This window comes from Musa acuminata, chromosome BXJ2-4 (genome assembly GCF_036884655.1).
Source record: "Musa acuminata AAA Group cultivar baxijiao chromosome BXJ2-4, Cavendish_Baxijiao_AAA, whole genome shotgun sequence".
In the NCBI taxonomy this organism is placed as follows: domain Eukaryota; kingdom Viridiplantae; phylum Streptophyta; class Magnoliopsida; order Zingiberales; family Musaceae; genus Musa; species Musa acuminata.
Genome location: NC_088341.1, coordinates 16,924,472 through 16,946,334, shown reverse-complemented (window position 1 = coordinate 16,946,334; position 21,863 = coordinate 16,924,472). Strand labels below are relative to the sequence as shown.

Sequence of the window (21,863 nt, the reverse complement as noted above, 5' to 3'; positions counted from 1 at the left end):
TAAAATTGATTTGAGGAGTGGCTATCACCAAATAAGAATGAGACCCAGAGATAAGTGAAAAATAATATTTAAAACTAAGGAAGGCTTATATGAATGATTGGTTACGTCATTTGGGCTATCTAATGCTTCTAGCACTTTCATGAGATTTATAAATCACATACTTAAGCCATGTATTGAGACTTTTGTTGTGGTTTACTTTGATGACATATTGGTATACAATAAGAATGAAGAGGAGCATATGAATCATCTTAAAGAGATCTTTCTTATTTTGAGGTAACAAAAGCTTTATGCTAATATAACGAAGTATGATTTCTTTACTCCTAGTATTGTGTTTTTAGGGCATGTTGTTTTAAAAGATAGAATCATGATGGATCAAAGTAAGGTAAAGGCTATTATTAATTTGCCAACACCTGCTTCTGTTAGGATCGAGAGCACTAAGAGGGGGGGGGATGAATTAGTGCAGCGGATATTTTTCAGCGATTAAAAAGCGAAGGCTGCGTTCGTTCGACAAAGACTATTTTGATGCAAAAACCGATTCTAAGATTACTTATGATTAAGTGCAGTTTACGTTTAAGCGCAGTTAGCGTTTAAACGCAGTTAGCGTCTAAATGCAGATTGCGTCTAAACTCAGATTGCGTCTAAGCGCAGTTTGCGTCTTAGCGCAGATTGCGTCTAAGCGCAGATTGCGTCTAAACGCAGATTGCGTCTAAGCACAGATTGAGCAGAAGTATAAAGACAATGTGCTGTTGTTGTACAGCTCAAAAGGTAATCTGCAAAAAACAGATTTACGTCTAAACGCAGATTTGCGTCTAAACGCAGATTTACGTCTAAACGCAGATTTACGTCTTACACGCAGATTTACGTCTGAACTTTGAAACTCGTTTGTATATTCGCAGAGGACAGTTTGCAGTTATAAATAGAATCAAACTGTAAGTGTAAACTGCAAAGAAACTCGTTTGCAAAAGCACAGAGGACAGTTCTGCAGAATCAAAACGTAAACGTAAACTGTAATGTACTAAAACACGACTTTACGTCTGAATGCAGATTCGGAAGAACAGCACTTAGAACTTGTTCGTGAAAGCGCAGAGAGCAGTAGTAGTGGAGGAGGTTTGCAGTAAAGATAAAGTGCTCAAAGATAAACGCAAACCAGAGATTTAGAGTGGTTCGGTCAGTCCTGACCTACTCCACTTTTGGCTTCCTCCACCGACGAGGTTGCCGACGTCAACTAGGGGCCTTCCTTCAATGGGTGAAGGCCAAACTGCCCTTTTACAGTTTCTCTCCTTTTGACAGGCTCAGGAGACAACCTTTACAGACCTTTCTCTCCTCACTTTACAACTGAAAACTTGAAGAACAGAAGGAGGAGACTTAAAGGCTTTACAATCACTTTTGAGCTCTTAGAATCACAGAAAAGATCAAGATTTCGGTGTAGGTCTGTATCTTTTCAGTGTTGAATGGATGGGGAATTTATAGGCCCCAACCCAATTCAAATTTGGAGCTCAAAACGATCAAATCCCAGAATTCCGGGATCAGGCGGTTGCACCTCTTGACTGGAGAGGTTGCACCGCCTGGCAGAGCTCGGAGACCGAGCTCAGGCGGTGCCACCTCTCTGCCAGGGAGGTTGCACCGCCCAGTCTTGCTCGAAGACTGAGCTCAGGCGGTGCCACCTCTCTGCCAGGGAGGTTGCACCGCCCAGTCTAGTTGGAAGACTGAGCTCAGGCGGTGCCACCTCTCTGCCAGGGAGGTTGCACCGCCCAGTCTAGCTCGAAGACTGAGCTCAGGCGGTGCCACCTCTCTGCCAGGGAGGTTGCACCGCCCAGTCTAGCTCGAAGACTGAGCTCAGGCGGTGCCACCTCCCGGCTGGGGAGGTTGCACCGCCCAGTCTCGCTGGGAGGCTTAGCCCAGGCGGTGCCACCTCCTGGCCTGGGCGGTTGCACCTCCTGGTGCAATCAGGGTCCGAATGGTTCATTCCATTCGACCCAATTTCAATCTTTTAGGGGCCCAATTGCCCCAAGATTAAGCCCATGGGATCACCTCCCATTTTCCAACTTAATCATCGTGCTAACTACGATTAAATCTAAGACAACTTCTGCAGCTTTGCTTCGGTGCGTCAATCGCTCCTTCCGGCGAGTTTCCGGTGAACTTCCATCGATCATCCGATGAACCCTCGGTGATGCTCCTGCGGACTTCCGGCAAACTCCTGGACTTTGCGACGATCCACTTGGCAAGTTCCGACGAGCTTCGCTTGGCAAGCTTCTGGACTTCTCGGATCTGTTCTCGCAGAACCTCCGACGACCGTCCGAACTTCCGTCGAACTCTCGAACTCCCAACGTGATCATGAACTTGACTCCGGCGCAACTCCTGCTGCTTGTCTATCTTTCATCATAGTTAATCCTGCACACTTATCTCAACACATAGATTAGACAACAAATGACAATTGACTTCATCATCAAAATCCGAGATTCAACAATCTCCCCCTTTTTTATGATGACAATCAATTGATAATGGAGTTATCCTTAACTCCCCCTGTCTATATGCCATAGTTGAGATAAGTCAACCTTGAATTCAAGACCTAAGAATTCAAGTGACGTATTGATAAGTTAGATCAGTTAAACTTATCAATACTCCCATCATGATACTCATCATGATGTATCTCTTCAAAGATGATGTCAGGGCTTGACATACATCATCAGATTTGTATGATTGTGTTTGTAACCATTCATCATGTAGTATGAACATTATCATATAAAGCTGTGAAGCACTATTACATGATGCATACATTTGAAATATACTAGTAAGTTTTTGCATTTTCTTCACATGATAACATATCAACTCAGGGCATAATGCAAACTTTAGCACATGTTTTTGTATCTCTTGGTGATGCAAGGATGGCATAATCATAGCAGTGTTTATAGCATCACTTATAGTATGGCAGTGTTTATCAATTCATATATATATCTCCCCCTTTGTCATCAACAAAAAGCATAATAATCATGATACCAGGAAATTAATCAAAGCAAGCTTATAGAGGAATTTCACATAGATTACTCTAAATACTTCTTCCCCTTTGTGTTATAATCCATTGTCCATGTAAAGATTTTGCAGGATGGAATACATACACATGAATCACTTCATCAAATCTATTTCAGATACTTATTTTTCATGAAAGTGTATCTGATGCATTCGAAAAATCTGGTTCATAGCATTCGAAAAATAAGATGCATTCGGAGAAGATTTTGTTGCATATAGTCATAGAGACATGGCAATCAAGTGATTTGATCATACAATATAGTCCGAAAAATAATTTTAACAAATTTAAGTATTCGGACATATCAACATTCTTCGAATCAAAGCACAAGGTTTTCAAAACTTTTCGTTTCAAAGCACAACATTCTTAATTTGGACATATCACATGCCAAAACAGTAATGATACCATAAAAATCTGAGATAACTTTTACCATAATAGATGTTTATATTCAGTACATCAGAAGTGAGAAGTTTACAACAACAACAGGTGTTCAATGAGTTCATTGATGCGGTGGAAAATTAAAGTGCCTAAACAAGGAGTCAAATTGACTATGAATCTGCTGCAGCTCAGATAGGATTTGATCTTGTCTTTGTTCAATCCGTTCTTGTCTCTGTTCAAATCGATCCATACGAATCCCAATTTCTTCAATGGATGTATGAGTTTGCTCAACTGGATGTGTTTCCTCAAAGGGAAGGGTTGGAGGAGATTGGGTACCCCTAAATACTGGTGTTTCCGGTTCTGGTTCAGGTTGAGGATGATCAGTCCTTCTAGGGAGTCTAACCCAGTTACCGTTTCTATAGTAACATCTTAGTCGGTGAAGTAGATTTTTGTTTATTATGCTGTATCGATCTACTTTCATTACTTCTTCCTCTGGTGATATTAGAATGTCGTAAGCTTTTATTATTCTAGTGATTATACCACCATATGGGAGCATCATATCCTTTTTTGATAATTCTAACATATTTTGTTGAATAAGATAGCCAAGACAGATGTCATGTCCCTTCATGATTGAGTACATAGTTCCTAATTCTAGTTGACTAATTTCATCATGATGGTATTGTTTAGGGAGAATTATACTAGTCATGATATAATGAAGTATCTTAGTGTTCAAAGGCAATAGATGTTCACAACTTTTAGGAACTAATGCTATGTTAGGATTGGCAAAGATTGTTCCTAAGGCTTCAACATAGGATGTTCCAATACTTTCATCATCCCATGATCCTCTAAAGTAGAGTCCTATGCTTTTTATGGGAATGCCTATCATATCACAAATGAATCTATCAGTGATTGAGATGTGTTGTCCCAAAAGATAGGTGGACATCCTTCCTTCATCATCTATTTGTATGTTATTGTAAAATAATCTAACAAGCCTAGGATAGATGGGTTCGTTAATCTGCAAGATTGGAAGTAGACCTAGGTTTGCAAACCATTGGATGGTCTCTAAGTCTCTTAGTTCATTTAGATCTACGTATTTTCCTTTAGTGATACATCTAAGTTCGAAAGAGGGAAATCTTTCAGCATGGTATTTTGAATCGAAAAGAGTGAAATCAAATTCTTCTACTAATCTCCTCTTTCCCTTGTCCCTTGAGGATCTTCTAGATCCCATAATTACTGCTGTTTAGTGGGATGATGATGAGCTAGAGTAAATGAAGAACAAAACAGAATTTAAAAGCTTCTTAAAGAGTACCTTTGTGAAATCTTCAAGAGAGGAAAGGATTCTTGATGTTTTGCTCCGAAATGGAAGGTATTTGGACGGCTTAGAGGAGTGAAATGAGAGTGGAGGAGACTTGGAAGAGTAGAGGAGGAAATGGGAGTGAGTTGGGGTCGGTTTCACCGCCGGCCCTAGTGTGGGTTTAAAAAGGCAGAGTTGCGGGCGGTTGCACCTCTGGCTGGAGCGGTGCAACCTCTGGCAACCCGTGATAGCTGGAGGTGCAACCGCCAGCTGGAGAGGTGCCACCGCCTGCAGCCAGTGAGCACCTAATATGATTTGATCAGAGAGCCTTTGCCTTGAGGAGAGTTTCAGAGCAATTAGCGTTTGTTACATGACTTCGTATGAGTTTTTATTTACGGAAGAAGCTCTTGCATGATCAAAATAGATCTTTTAACGTGCATACGTATGTTGATAGTTTGTTTGGTATCCCTTTTAAGATCATGACATATTTAGTTTCATGATACAAGAATCAATTCGTAGATGATAGTGTTAACGGGTTTTGAAGATCAAGGAGGTATATGAATTTGGATATCATATGTTTCTAATAAGGTTGTATCCAATTCGTATTTGTGATTTCATAACTTTCACTTGTTACTTAAGCGTTGCGAGTTCCTTTTTGATTCTTGATTTCTGACCATCGAGAGTCAAGGAGCAGAATATTATTTCTTGCTCCGGCCTAAAATTTTAATGTTTTTATAGGAAGGGATGATCTTTAGGAACCCATTTGCTTTTGGGTGCCTCATAAATAGATCTACATTTTCTATCATGTTGCATCGAGTTTATCATGGTTCCTTTAGGAACCCAAATCAGTTTGTTTGGACTTATTTTCTTGAATGGACAACAATGTGTCCTATGTCCAGATTTGCAACAAAAGTTGCACTTGGTTTGGTGTTGAACATGTAAGATGGAGCTTTTTATGAAGGAGGTTGGATTTTGGTGAGGACTTCTCACAAATCCAATTCCGCTCCTTTTTGGAACGTGACCCTTGTTTGCAAGGATCATGTTCAACGACTTGCTACCAACCTCGAATTTCTTCAAGGTATCCTTGAGTAGCAGGTTTTCTTTTTGTAAAGTTTCTAAATCATGACATTTGATACATGAATTTAAACTATCATGATGTTCGACTTTTAACTTATCAAACTCACAAGTAAGACTATCATGCACCTTTTTCAGCAATTTATATTTTCTACTTATACTCTTGCATTCGTCAAATAAGTCATTGAAAGCATTTAATAATTCATCGAAAGATAAATCAGCATTTAATGAATCCGTTACCTCCTCTCCGATAGCCATTAAGGCGTAATGAGCAACTTGCTCGGTGTTGGACTCCTCTTCCTCAGATGCGCTTGAATCATCCCATGTTGCTTGGAGCGCCTTCTTCTTTGTTGTTCTTTTCTTGACTTGGGGACAGTCACTCTTGTAGTGTCCCGGCTTTTTGCATTCATAGCAGATTACTTGGTCCTTTTTGGGTTCAAGTTTATTTTTTGCATCATTCTTAAACTTGTTTCTTTTAAAGAACTTTTTAAACTTTCTTGTTAGAAGTGCCAAGTCATCATCACAGTCCTCATCACTTGAGTTTTCTCTCAAGTGGCATTCTGAAGTTTTGAGTGCCATATCCTTCCTGTTCTTTGGAAGGATGTCTTCTTGCTCTTCATGAGCTTTACAAGTCATTTCGTAGGTCATTAATGACCCGATTAGTTCTTCAAGAGGGAAATTTCGCAGATCTTTTGCCTCTTGAATAGCGGTGACTTTAGGATCCCAACTCTTAGGAAGGGATCTTAGTATCTTATTAACAAGCTCAAAATCCGAAAAGCTCTTTCCGAGTCCTTTTAGACCGTTGACGACATCCGTGAAACGGGTAAACATGTCGCCAATGGTTTCACTCGGTCTCATCCGAAAAAGTTCGAAGGAGTGTAACAGCAAATTGATTTTTGACTCTTTTACTCTACTTGTGCCCTCATGGGTCACTTCGAGTGTGTGCCAAATATCGAATCCAGTTTCACAAGTTGAAACACGGTTAAACTCGTTTTTATCAAGTGCACAAAATAAGGCATTCATAGCCTTTGCATTTAGAGCGAAAGCCTTCTTCTCCAAATCATTCCAATCGATCATTGGAAGAGAAGACTTTGAAAAACCATTTTCGACAAGATTCCACAGTTCAAAATCCATAGAAATAAGAAAGATCCTCATTCGGGTCTTCCAGTAGGTGTAGTCTGTCCCATTAAACATGGGTGGACGTGTAATAGAATGGCCCTCTTGGTTTCCGGCGTAAGCCATCTCTCTTGGGTTTTAATCCTTTTGAGAGTTAACCGGGCTCTGATACCAATTGTTAGGATCGAGAGCACTAAGAGGGGGGGGGGGTGAATTAGTGCAGCGGATATTTTTCAGCGATTAAAAAGCGAAGGCTGCGTTCGTTCGACAAAGACTATTTTGATGCAAAAACCGATTCTAAGATTACTTATGATTAAGTGCAGTTTACGTTTAAGCGCAGTTAGCGTTTAAACGCAGTTAGCGTCTAAATGCAGATTGCGTCTAAACTCAGATTGCGTCTAAGCGCAGTTTGCGTCTTAGCGCAGATTGCGTCTAAGCGCAGATTGCGTCTAAACGCAGATTGCGTCTAAGCACAGATTGAGCAGAAGTATAAAGACAATGTGCTGTTGTTGTACAGCTCAAAAGGTAATCTGCAAAAAACAGATTTACGTCTAAACGCAGATTTGCGTCTAAACGCAGATTTACGTCTAAACGCAGATTTACGTCTTACACGCAGATTTACGTCTTAGACGCAGATTTACGTCTGAACTTTGAAACTCGTTTGTATATTCGCAGAGGACAGTTTGCAGTTATAAATAGAATCAAACTGTAAGTGTAAACTGCAAAGAAACTCGTTTGCAAAAGCACAGAGGACAGTTCTGCAGAATCAAAACGTAAACGTAAACTGTAATGTACTAAAACACGACTTTACGTCTGAATGCAGATTCGGAAGAACAGCACTTAGAACTTGTTCGTGAAAGCGCAGAGAGCAGTAGTAGTGGAGGAGGTTTGCAGTAAAGATAAAGTGCTCAAAGATAAACGCAAACCAGAGATTTAGAGTGGTTCGGTCAGTCCTGACCTACTCCACTTTTGGCTTCCTCCACCGACGAGGTTGCCGACGTCAACTAGGGGCCTTCCTTCAATGGGTGAAGGCCAAACTGCCCTTTTACAGTTTCTCTCCTTTTGACAGGCTCAGGAGACAACCTTTACAGACCTTTCTCTCCTCACTTTACAACTGAAAACTTGAAGAACAGAAGGAGGAGACTTAAAGGCTTTACAATCACTTTTGAGCTCTTAGAATCACAGAAAAGATCAAGATTTCGGTGTAGGTCTGTATCTTTTCAGTGTTGAATGGATGGGGAATTTATAGGCCCCAACCCAATTCAAATTTGGAGCTCAAAACGATCAAATCCCGGAATTCCGGGATCAGGCGGTTGCACCTCTTGACTGGAGAGGTTGCACCGCCTGGTAGAGCTCGAAGACCGAGCTCAGGTGGTGCCACCTCTCTGCCAGGGAGGTTGCACCGCCCAGTCTTGCTCGAAGACTGAGCTCAGGCGGTGCCACCTCTCTGCCAGGGAGGTTGCACCGCCCAGTCTAGCTCGAAGACTGAGCTCAGGCGGTGCCACCTCTCTGCCAGGGAGGTTGCACCGCCCAGTCTAGCTCGAAGACTGAGCTCAGGCGGTGCCACCTCTCTGCCAGGGAGGTTGCACCGCCCAGTCTAGCTCGAAGACTGAGCTCAGGCGGTGCCACCTCTCGGCTGGGGAGGTTGCACCGCCCAGTCTCGCTGGGAGGCTTAGCCCAGGCGGTGCCACCTCCTGGCCTGGGCGGTTGCACCTCCTGGTGCAATCAGGGTCCGAATGGTTCATTCCATTCGACCCAATTTCAATCTTTCAGGGGCCCAATTGCCCCAAGATTAAGCCCATGGGATCACCTCCCATTTTCCAACTTAATCATCGTGCTAACTACGATTAAATCTAAGACAACTTCTGCAGCTTTGCTTCGGTGCGTCAATCGCTCCTTCCGGCGAGTTTCCGGTGAACTTCCATCGATCATCCGATGAACCCTCGGTGATGCTCCTGCGGACTTCCGGCAAACTCCTGGACTTTGCGACGATCCACTTGGCAAGTTCCGACGAGCTTCGCTTGGCAAGCTTCTGGACTTCTCGGATCTGTTCTCGCAGAACCTCCGACGACCGTCCGAACTTCCGTCGAACTCTCGAACTCCCAACGTGATCATGAACTTGACTCCGGCGCAACTCCTGCTGCTTGTCTATCTTTCATCATAGTTAATCCTGCACACTTATCTCAACACATAGATTAGACAACAAATGACAATTGACTTCATCATCAAAATCCGAGATTCAACAGCTTCATTGTATGATGTGAGGAGTTTCTATAATTTGACTTCCTTTTATAGGAGATTCATCAAGGATTTCAGCTTTATTGTTGCTCTAATCATTAAATGCCTAAAAGGTAATAAATTCAAGTAGACTAGTTAGTTTGATGATGCCTTTGAACTATTTAAAATGAAAGATGACCGAAGCTCCTATCTTAGTTCTATCTAGTTTGGACAATGTGTTTGAGGTTGAATGTGATGCCTCTAATGTAGAAATTAATGCTGTTTTGAGTCAAGATGGAAAGCTCATTGCCTTTTTTTAGTGAGAAATTGAATGATATAAGAAGAAAATATTCTACCTATGATAAAGAGTTTTATGTCATTTATCGAGCTTTCTCTCATTGGAGTTAGTATCTTCTTGCCAAGCTATTTGTCCTATATTCTGATCATGAGGTATTAAAGTTCATTAATTACCAACACAAGCTTAACAAGAGGCATACAGCTTGAGTGGAATTCTTACAATCTTATAACTTTACAATCAAGAACAAATCTAGTGTTCAAAATGTAATTACTGATGCAGTGAGCATAAAGCATTCTTTATTATTAGCAATGGAACTCAAAGTAGTTAGATTTGAGACATTCAAAGATCTCTATGAGAATGATGTGGATTTTGACTCGATATGACAGAATTGTAAATCGGGTTCCTTTCAATAATTTTCTATCTTTGATAGTTGTTTTTTCGAGCTAATGACTTGTATGTTCCATCTTGTGTTTTAGGAGGAAATTTCGGTAGCAGCAAGACTCTAGCTCTTATTCAATCAAATTTCTATTGACATAAGATGTTCAGAGATATGGAGAGACATGTAAAGCAATGTCGAGTGTATCATTTGGCAAAAACAAGAAATCAAAATTCTAGTTTGTACACTTCATTGCCAATGTCAAATGCTCCATGAGAGAAAGTGAGTCTTGATTTCTTTTTGGGACTACCAAGAGCTCAAAGGAACAAAGATTCTATCATGGTTATTATTGATAGATTTTTAAAAATGTCTCACTTTGTTCCCCGTAATAAATCAAATGATACATCTCACATTGCTGATTTGTATTTTAAGGAAATTATTAGATTGCATGGTATTCTAAGAACTATGGTGTTTGATTGAGATTCAAAATTTCTTAGTTATTTTTTTATAACTCTTTGGAGGAAGCTGGGTACTTCTTTGAATTTCGATAGCTCGCATCATCCACAAACCGATGGGCAAATTGAGGTAACGAACAGAAGCTTAGGAAATTTGCTTAGAAACTATGTTGCCAAGAAAATTAAGCATTGAGATCTCATTCTTTCACAAATTGAGTTTGTCTATAATCGTTCTATGCATCATAGCATTGACAAGAGTCCTTTTGAGGTTATTTATAGTGCTAATCCTAATAGTCTTTTAGATTTAGTCTCTCATTCTACAACTAAGCAATTTAGTGGAGATGCTGATAAAAGAGCTAAGCAGATAAAGAAGCTGTATGAGGGTGTTAAAGCAACCATTGAGAAGCAAAATGAGAGGTACATGTAAGCTGCTAACAAATATAGAAAACATGTGAAGTTTAATGCAGATGATTTGGCCTGGATTCATCTAAGGAATGAGTGATTTCTACTAGGCAAATTTAGGAAATTGAAACCAAAGGTTGATGGCCATTCAAGGTGCTTAAGAGAATTGACAAAAATGCATATGAGATCGAGCTATCTGAAGATTATATAGTGTCCCTAACATTTAATATGGCTAATTTAAGTCATTATAATCATGTTGATGAAACAAACGAGGACTTGAGGACAAGTCTTTTTCAATCAAGGGAGATTGACACGGAAGTGCATAATTTGCTACAATTAGCTCATGTGGACCTTACTGATGCTATGGTATTCTCTACAGCCCATAATTTTGTCTCATAGTATTTTACTTAGCCCACTAAAATATGATAGCTCATAAACATAGTCCTTAGACAATGTTATAATTGTTTCAAAATGATTTTTCTTCATGACCAAAGAATACATTAAAGGAGTTAGTTACCAATTGTAAAATATTTAATTTCGTAATTTCCTATGCATTAAGGGTTATTTCATGCACTAGTACTTATGGTGTTTAGGGGTTAGAAAGAAGTTTAAAATTTGATGATATTGGTAGAAACTCTCTTAGAGTTCTCTCTTAAATTTTGTATCTCTTGAATGTTTCCTTGAGTGGTGATTCTTTTGTTTTGTATTGGGGTGATGAATTTTTTATATTTATTTGTGATTTTAAATTTAGTGTTGAGTTTTTTTTATTTTATCAAATTATTATTATGAGTTTATTTTTTATTTAAAAAATTTATTCCAATAAATACAATTGAACGATGGGCATTCTTTCAAAATTTATCATGTATTATCTCCGTATCAAAGATATATGTGATGGAAGTTAAGGAGACATGTGAAGATCTTTATGAATTAAACTAACTGATAGTTTCATATTATATTTTATTATCATATTATAATCATATAACTTTTGTGATGTTATGACTTTTGAGCTAACTGACATTTGATATTATAATTTATTACCATATTATAATCATATAACTTTTGAGATGAGATGTTTCATATATAACAAAGCAACATGTCTCAACAAAGCTGACTTTTGAGATGCACTTATTCATCTATATTAAAACATTCAGATTGATTAATGTATTATTATACAAGTGATATATTTTAAGTTTGAATTCACACGTTAATAATTTGATATAATAAATTTTTATTTTTATTTTTATGAAATAAAAGTGGAAGAGGATGAAGTCCATATGACTTCGTCACCGACTAAGAAAACCCTTCTATCATTTCTCCACAGCATCTAATGGTGCCAAATTCGTAACAATTTTCGAAGGCAAACATAACACAATTGAGAAGTCTGTTGGCTCTCATAAAGAAAGAAAGACAATGACGGAAAGAAGGACGCAAACAAATGCCTTGTCCGGACAGGCAGCCATCAGGGATGGATGCCACAGTTGTTTGCTTGCCCCCACCTAAGCAACCCCCAGAGGAAGGGTCTCCGTCCCGACGGATGCCGCCTAAAATAAGCCAGAAACCGCCCAATTTCTAGGTCTCATCCTTGACACACCATACATATTGTTAGATAATTTACATAATAGATAATTAACTTTGTCTTTCTTTACATCCCTTTTCCTGCACTTCCATTTTTGGCAAAAGAAAAAATCATTCTCGGTTGTGAAGTCTGCTGTTTCAGTTCCTTGGCAATGCATCATTATGCCTTCCGAAATTGACAGGAGTACTTGGTTATTATAGACATTTCCATCATGATAAATTGGATTAGCATGCTTCCTTCCCTTTTTTTTTTTTTAATGCTGGGAACTAACCTCTCCTACGCCCAACCAGTTTCTCCATTATCAGCCTCTGAGTTCAATTGTTCTTCTACCTCTGCATCTGTGAATGTGAGAGCTCGCTGAAGTTTTCTGTGGCAGAAAACCTCAACCTCAGCCATGAAAACAGCTGTGACAGGACGGTGATCTGAAAGCCTTAGCTCAAATCTTCTGTAATCTAATAGCCTCATGCCCTTACCAAATGAAAGAATGCGGTCACACCTGAAAAACATAAAGAATTATCATGTACCTAAATATCCCATCAAGCACAATATGTCAAGGAAAAACGGAATAATTAAATTCATGATTCCTCAAATATGCATCTTGTTAAAATTATGTCACATCAAAATAAACAAAGAAAAATAGAACATCTGAGACTGCAAACCTTAACAATACTTTGACACCAACATGTTCGTGTTATCAGTTATAGAAGCAGCTTGGAAAGGTAATCAATATATTGATCAGATCCAACATAGTTATAGCAGCAGAGGAATATATAATAATTATTTTCAGCATATATACCACGCAGGGGTCCTTCTTCCACTCTTTGGATCCTCCCCAATGTACTTTTCTGAGTTTAACTCGTATTTGTAGGTAGGAGGAAAGTTTATAACACCTTCTGACCACCCATCAAATGCACGCCCTTTCTTAAGTTCGAGTCTCAACTGCAATGGTGTGAAGTTGTGAGTTGGTTAAACCAGTCTAATTAACCAATATAAATATAATAATGATTTAAATAAAATAATTCTGGTACAGTCTGATCAGTATCTCAACTCCATATTACAGAGATAGACTGCTTTTCAAGGTATGCCAGCAATCACATTATGTAAATTGAGACCTCTTCTACTACATAGCAATTCTACCATTATATATTATCCTCTGATTGAGAACCATCCAATTTTGTCTATGCAGATCATACATATTGCAATGATATCCCTGAAAAAGTTAATATGGTTATTTTTGGCAAAGTATTACGATGACTGCTAACCTAAGCTTTTCAAACAGTTCAGCAAGTTCCATCTAATTTTTTCTGATATAGTGGTTATTTTGAAGACAGAGCAAACTGTTAAGCTTTGTACCAATGCATAAGAAGTTGCATTGATATTTGATCTCAAAAGGAAAAGAAATTTTGCAATTTTGCAGAGCAATCTGTATGTTCTGGCAAAGAGTAAAGATATTTCAGTGTCATTCTCATTCATAACACATAATAACTCTTTGACGCATAAGAAATAACATGACATTTTATGCCTCACATATTTTCATTCAACAAAGTCCACTCACTAGTTTTATCTTAAAGAAATTTTAAAATGTGTAATAACAAAACTGCCAAAATTTAATCTGTCATGCTGAGAAATTTTGCAATTTGCATCAAAAACTGAAAATTAGGAATTGAATATTCCAAACCTTGGCATAGAAAGTTTTGAGACCTAGATGGTACTTTTTTTTAACCCCACCCTGCATGACTCTTTTTTCCCATGGAAGTTTGAGCTTTCTCTGTTATTATGATCCTGAACCATGCTTAAAATTTGAGTACACTTTAGAGAAGCAGTAACTATGTATGTGATCTGAATATAATAATGCTGGCTGGAAAAGAAACATTACATGTTAAGATTTATCATTTAGATCCAGTTATATCAAAGACAAAAATTTGTTCACAAAGCTTCCTTTTTATCAAATGCCTCCCTTCCATCAGAAAGATAAATTTGTTGAAAATAAAAGGGCATGGTTACTATTTTGACTGCGGTCCTGATTGAAGTGTTTGGAAATGTTTGCTAATTGGCTCAAAAGCCTGTTTACCAGATAAGCCACTTAAGGCAGCAATAAGGTCAGGGTGTCTTAAATAGAGTATCAAGGCTATATATGAAAATATGATACAACTGTTCAGCTTGTTCTCATTTCCAGTTCTCTGAGGTATGTCTCGATGAAAGAAGAATTAGGATGCAAAAGTATGGTTGTGCCCAAAATTTTCTTATTTTTCATATAAACTCCATTATGATAGATTCTGGTTAATAATGGGATACATGCTAAAAGAAATCATCATAACCATGCTTCTAAATGAATTAAGTTTGACTTGACAGTTCAAGATGCAAATACCTTCTCAATCAACAAAAACATTGGCAGAATTAAAAAACAGTCGAATTAAAATATACTTGAAAGCAAAAGAAGCATAATAATAAGAAACAGAAGATTGTTTACCTGGTCCTTCTCAAATAATTTAGACCATTCCTTTCCGGAAATCAGTTTGTGAGTTCGATCGTACGACAAGTTGATGCGGTAATTTAGATCCCCCAACCAGATAATTCTTCTAAAAATATTTGCAGTACATAAATATCAGAAACATCAAAAGTGTTTAGAAGAAGTGTACAAAAACAATTCAAACTTCAATGCAAAAGAATAGTTGATACACAGAAAATTTGCAGACAGTGAATGATACCTTCCTCTCCTAACCTTGCATATTGTAACTACAAGAGCTCTCCCAACTCATATCAGTATCTGAAACTACAGACCACAGATTGGAACATTTGGGCTACCTTAAAAAGCATCTACATTATTTTCTATGTCTATGATGTCTGAAATGGTCTTAACAAAATATATAAAAAGAAAATATCGCTTCATTTCATCAGTTTTTATGTAACAGAAAAAAAAAATTTGTTAGGTCTCACTTCCATTCAATTGCAACATTTAGACTATCATGGAAGCTCATACGTATCAAATTGTAAGAGAATTTATAACTTCTTTACATGGAAGTTGAATTGCAGGTAACAAACTAAGGTAGCATATAAATATTTTTATAATACCTAGTCAGATCGAAGATAAGGATACAAACACCATGTGATTATGTATCATATGTTGAGGGATGTTTGGTTTACTTACTCATGATCAAAGATTGTTTTGGGCATTCCAACACTGGGCACTGAACTGAATAATGTTTTCCTTTGAATTTCTTGCACATCAGCATTCCTTCGAAGTTCATCACCATTATTTTCTCCCGAAGTTAGGTGACTACATATAAAGCAAAAAAGTGTCTGATATATAGACATGCTGACTGATATTGATCCCTGGAGCATAATTAAGGGCACAAGGTTGGAAAGTTGCTATCTCTGTGATAATCAAAATTTTAGAACCCAACAAACAACATGCTGATGATATACATAATAAAGAAAAAATTGTGGGAGAGCTTCATATGATTGCAAATTTGAAAATCATTTAAAAATCACGAGGAAAAAGTGACAAACTAAAATCATTGTTTAGTTCAATGTGGCCTTGGACCAAATTCTTTAGAAGCCAGTACATTTGAGCTACTCACATGGTATGTGTTCTAAGGTATACCTCTATACATCTGGAGCAGCTTCAACCAAAATATACATTACCCTTATGGCAGCCAGAAGATTCCAATCGTAATAATTTCATTTGTTACATTGATGATATCTTGTGATTTGTCAATTTGTCTTAAATGCATTTATTAAACTTTATATTCAATTGTAAAACTTACCTACATAAGTGAAATATAGGGGCAACAAAAATGAGAAGTCATTTCATTTCAATAACCATTCAGAAAGAAAATATGACAATTCGAGCATCAATCATATCAAGACAAAGTTCCCAGGCAGGAAAAGGTGTAACACATAAACCTTGTTGCCTATATAGCCCATGACACCTACTCCAGCAGTTGATACCTTCAAGTTCTGAATACGTCTCCGGAGGCTTCTGCGGACCCATACTGAAAGATAAATTCCAACCATTTGCTTGCTTATAATCCGTACAAAAGATGATCTCTTTTTTCTGTTTACAACAGTTTCCAGATCTAGTACAGGAATCACAAATGGGTCTGATGAGTCATTATAGTCTCCATGTAGAGGTTTGAATGAATTGCATGCTTTAAATGATCTAGCTGGGTTTAATGATTTTGGTTTGGATGTATCCATACTGTGTTGGGATAACATATCCAATGGTTGTTCTGGCCAAATCAAGCCTATCATTTCTGAGCTGCTTAATGTCTTGGTAAGCTGCTTTTGTTGACTTACAAATGCTTCTGGAGTTACTTCACGAGTCTTAAAACTCAAATTATGGGAAAATATATTCAAGGGATATTGCTTGTGAACATTTTCTCCTTGTGCACTTTGATCTGCAATTAAAGGGGACTGGGGTGCTAAATTGCATTTTGGATCATCTCCTCTTGCATCAATCTGATCTTTGTTTAACTGGAAATTGAAGGATTGTTCATGGAATTGAATTTCCTGATCACTCTCACTATCTGACTCGGACAACATCTCATCCTCTATGCCAAGGGCATCATCTGATGGTTTGAATCTTGATGGTGAAGGAGGATCACTGTAGCATTTATATTTTGCTTTAACTGGTTGAATTTTATTTAGTGTCTCACGAATTATACGTTCCCATCTTTGAACAGGACGACTGTCCTCAGCACCAAAGACATTTCCAGCATTTAGTGGAACAACTTCCTGAAAGCTGCAAGAAAAGGAAGCCCAGTATACTAAATTCTAATAAAAGAATACAAGTAAACACATGATAAAAAAAGAATAACTGGAAATTAAATAAATATAGACATTTAACTTAAGAATCATATTCTGGAAGAGTGCATACAATATTATTCTTTGTTCCACCCATTCAAAAGACTGCTAGATATGTCCAAAATATTAAAACATGCAGCCAACATTACCAAACAGCAGACAAGCATCAAAACTTACCTAGTGGACATTTAACCTTAGCTTTTGGTTCTGATTTGTTTGGTCGTATAAACAAAGATTGGTTGTGAATTTTGCTGAATCAAGAATCTTGGAAAATGGTGATTTTACCTCCCATAGAAGCCATCATATTTGTCATTTTGTTTATCACATTCACTTTTGTAGTGACTTGTATTTTTAAATTCTGTGTAAAATAAGTGTAGCATCCATACAATTATTTCCTTATAAAAGAACTATTTTTGGTGCTAATATAAAGGCTGCAAAATTACAATCTACTCAAGGCATCATCTCTAAATCAGGTGTTGCTATTTTTTGTACAACGTTTATGTGTAGGTGCAATCATTGAAATGTTCATATTTGTGGAATGGTAGTATGACCCATCAACATCTCTAGCACTTGATAACATCTCATCACTTGTTAGCAGTAATGTGTTAGTGCAGTGGTGTGTCAACATAGTTAAGAACCATGACTCTATCTGTGGTATACTACTTATTCCGATTAAATGCAACTCTGAATTAGAGGGATTGGTGCAGCTTATCCAATTATTCGATAGTTCAATATTTATCTCAGGATCATAGCTTTAGGGTTATTAGAATTTACCCGAGCACATATATATCAACTGGCTCCCCCATATCCAGCCAATCTTTGATGTTTAAGTCATCAGGTGGAAGTCTTCCCCCGACATTCCATGTCCCCACACAGATCCTACATCAGCCAAACATGTCAGAAAATGCCTTTGATTCAAATGCTTACTACGCAGGCAACCATTAAATAAACTATAAATTGTGGGATAAATGAGTGATAACCAGGAGCACTTGATTTTTTCACCAAATACAAGGATTGGTTTTCGTCAAGCATGTAAATACATATGGATTAAATTGGCTTGGATAACAGAAATATGCCTGAGTTCTTTGGTATTTATATATTGCGCACGAAGGGTCTCAGATTTTCGTCTTCGTGACCTGCACGGAATGCCTCCAATGCGGTTATCTGTGAGTATACAGCCACAAATTAACCATTAGGCTTGCAGGCAAGAACTGAACTTGAGAAGATAATCAAATGTGTAGAAACCTCAGCAGACCGTTTTATGAATAGCCACATGTATATGGCCACAAAGTTAACCATCAGGTTTGTAGGCAAGAACTGAACTTGATAAGAGAATCAAATGTGTTGAAACCTCAGCATATCATGTTATGGGGATGGATGGCTCAAACAATAAATGAGGTCAGAATTGGGCTAATGCTAGAACATTACCAATTGATTCCAATCTGTTACTGTCCAATTCCAAATGAAGAAATGATTGAAATACAAAAAGGACAGATGCTACACAGAATTATCAGAACATGCACACAGACACATATACGTGCACACAGACCAAGAGAATGAAATCCCGAATACCAAAACCATAACCGGAAAACATGAAAATTTACCATTCGTCACCGCTTCAAAGCCACCCAAGTTCCTCTCCTCATCACGCAATTGACGCTCCCAACCACACATTTCTGCAGTATACCGACGCAAGTCGCAGAAGACAAGGCAGCAAAATGAGCAGCACAAACCAGAGAATAAGGTCAAGCTAAAGTTCATCGTGGAGTGAAAAAAAGGAAACCATTTCTGGTAAGCCAAGAAGAACCTTGTATAACAAAGGAAGTAGACAGTTTCGTGGGGGGATAAAAAGATGGGGAAAATAGGAGGAAGAAATCAGCAGATAGAAGTCGATCAGCACGAAAAAAGAGATTTTACGTTGAGGAGGAGAGACGATCTGACAAAAGAAACAGGGCACAAGTAAGGGGAAGGATGAAAAAAGCATTTCAACACAGACCTTCGTACTCGAACTCGCTCTCTGTGGTGTCCCCTTCGTCGGCGCTGAAGTCGGAGTCTCTGGAACTGATGTTGAGCCATTTCTTGAGGACGATCTTGGGCCAGAGCTGCATCGCAGGTGCAACCCACAAAAAGAGAGAGAGAAAGAGAGAGAGAGAGTTCAGTGCCGCTGCATTGTGATCTCCTCAAATTTATATGAACCAGAGAAAACGAAAGAAAAGAAGGGAATTCCGCCGTGGCAACAGCTTCTTGATGCCATTGCCACGGAGCCTCGAGGATCATGCTACCCAGAACTCTTACCTCCTTTTGCTTCTTTGATCTCTGCCTCATTTTCGAGACAACGGAGAGAGCCAGCGGCGGACGCGAAGAGAGCTGCTGCTCTTGTTCCCGGCCCGGGGCATCACGAAGCATTTTTCTTTTCCATTTCATAAATATTACATGTATAATCAATCACATTTAAGACCGTACGGTCCGAATTCCTGACCATGGACTTCCCAGGTCCTGGAGCTCCTCCTCCTTAAGAGCTAAGAATGCAGCGCCGAAGCCCAAAAGGCGACTGGTGGCTGGAATAATATAAATGAAAAGGGCAGCTGCGGGCTGCGGGCTGCGGGCTGCGGAAGGAGGAGGATGCACGATCGACGCTCCCCCCTTTTTGTTTGACCCTTTGGTTTTTTTTCTTAATACAGATGAACAGTAGTAAATACTGGAAGGGTGGCCATTAATCATTAAAATCGGTGATGCTCTCGTACGAGCTATGCTAACTGTAGCTTCTTAGCCTCTGGAAAGGGCTCATTTTAAGTGGATGTAAATTTGTTGGATTAGTTGATGAGGTTGACATGGAACAATAGGTGCCTGATTGAGACATTCTTTTAGCATGCATCAATACAAATTTGTCATGTCGGATCATATTTGATAGAATCGACACGACACGTTAACGTCGAGCTGATCGTCTATTTGTGAGTACAACTTGTCGGGTTGGCCTCGGGGTATGATTTCATTCTTGAAATGCTCATCTCATCATCAAAAAAATAGGAATTCTGCATGCAATTGATGGACTCGATGAATCGAAGATGGAAGACCTCCGCTTGTGGTGGCAGGTAAGACCTCCAAAATGCACATCCAAGTGCTTGTGGTGGCAGGCAGGACCTCCGCTTTAAGTTCTTGAACCCCGTAGATTCCACCGAGTCGCAACAGGGCACATGGCTGACTCGCCACTTTGGTCATGATGGACGGATGACAGGCATGCAGAGGTGGGTCTACGGCCGCCCACGTCCACCGATCCAGTGGGGGAGAACCTTCTATCCATGCATACTCGACGAACCGACAGACACGACGTGACATAAAAAGAACAATCAGCCCTGCGGACAAATTGTGCGAAGAGGGGGTAAGACATGTTTCTGTCGCAGGACACATCATAGTTGATGCCACACACTATGTTAGAACTCATAGATACTGTTCGACACATCTGATCCCGGTAATCCCGGGACGTTAACGCCCCGCACATCGAGCCAGAATCCGTACTGATGTCGTGCTATATCCACCACGTCAATCCATGTACGACCGATCCTCTCACGACAATATAAAGACCTATCTCGGCCTCCAAACGAGGAGAGAGAAAAAGGGAGATTACTGACTTATTCGTCGGATGGGCCAAAGTTATAGATCACCCGACGAAGGTCATTTTTGTAGAAAGGCAACCCAACCTCGGGTGTCGCGGATCGATGCCCCCGTGGCGAATTATCGATCAACCCACCCCCCGACTCGAGGATCTAGTCGGCTCCGACAACTAGCTCAACCGGTAGGAGGCTCCCGACATCGACCCGTGGACCAAGTCGTGCTGACTCATCAGCCACGGCACATTCATTCCCCAACAATTTTGGCGCTAGAAGGAGGGCCATGTCGCGGGAACATCCCGCGGAGGCTTTTCCCGAGGGAGAATCGTCGACCGATCACCCCTTTATCGAGCCCGGAGATCCGTCCCTACCCATTCTCAGAGATGGGGGGATCCCGACCACAACGCCAAATCGCTACTAGCACCTATTCAATGGCCTAGGGTGGTCACTGCTAGTCATAGGTGCCCAGCAAGCCAATCACGTGAGTGATGGCACGTGTGACTTGATACAGAATCTTTTTGCTTATTATATTTTGGCGTATATCACTTTATAACTATTACATAAATACATATATATATATTGTGATGTCCTTAGATTTGTGCAATGGGAATCGGATCGTGATTAGATCACGATAATAAGATCGATTCACCTTTAAACACATATCCTAAATAATCTCGGTCATATGTTACTCGAGAGGGACATCGTGATAACCGGACAGACTAGTGTGCTGTATACCCGTCCATATAATGGATGCAGTTGGTCTCATAGCTGCTCGTGTAGGGACATTAGGGATACAGTACAGGTGCTCATTGGAGAATGAGTTCACTGATTGATCAGCTTACGGAATGCTGGATGGTTGATGATGCCTTATTGTTAGACAGCGATTCCGTAGTCCTAGTGGTGTATCTGGTCCTTAGACTTGAGACACCAAGGATGTCCTGTATGAGTGCTCCACTCTTTGATACCAGACTTATAGGTTTGGCTGTCCCAGATCTAGTACAGCTGGTCATTGGGAGTGGTAGTCGACCTTACGAGGGCTATTGAGTGTCGATAGAGGATCATCCACTCTCGGCGTCATGAGAGGAATATCCCATGTGTTCTTGCTCAGACAAATCCCTGGCCAAGGTCATTCGGGTTGAAAGAGAAAGAGTTCTCCGAGAGAATCCGATTAGAGCGAGACTCGAGTAGAAACCGTATGGGTCTGACAGCACCATGCTCGATATACGGTCTCTAGGATA

General features: G+C 39.4%; 1 protein-coding gene across 4 annotated transcripts; it reads right to left on the bottom strand.

Moving 5' to 3' along the window:
• Positions 1-11,992: 11,992 nt before the first annotated feature.
• LOC135610090 (type IV inositol polyphosphate 5-phosphatase 3-like) lies at positions 11,993-19,693 on the bottom strand. 4 transcript variants are annotated; one of them, XM_065104106.1, is made up of 10 exons: positions 19,313-19,692; positions 19,014-19,119; positions 18,622-18,693; positions 18,094-18,181; positions 17,792-17,896; positions 16,118-16,955; positions 15,360-15,544; positions 14,682-14,787; positions 13,008-13,150; positions 11,993-12,707 (listed from the first exon to the last, which is right to left on the bottom strand). In XM_065104106.1, exons 1-10 carry the CDS (start codon positions 19,439-19,441, stop codon positions 12,488-12,490), a joined length of 1,992 nt encoding a protein of 663 aa, XP_064960178.1. In that variant the 5' UTR covers positions 19,442-19,692; the 3' UTR covers positions 11,993-12,487. The 4 variants fall into 4 exon arrangements, with proteins under 4 accessions (XP_064960178.1, XP_064960177.1, XP_064960179.1 ...); XM_065104105.1 differs by having other exon boundaries at positions 11,995-12,707; positions 14,682-14,790; positions 19,313-19,686; XM_065104107.1 differs by having other exon boundaries at positions 11,995-12,707; positions 14,682-14,790; positions 16,163-16,955; positions 19,313-19,686.
• Positions 19,694-21,863: the final 2,170 nt, after the last annotated feature.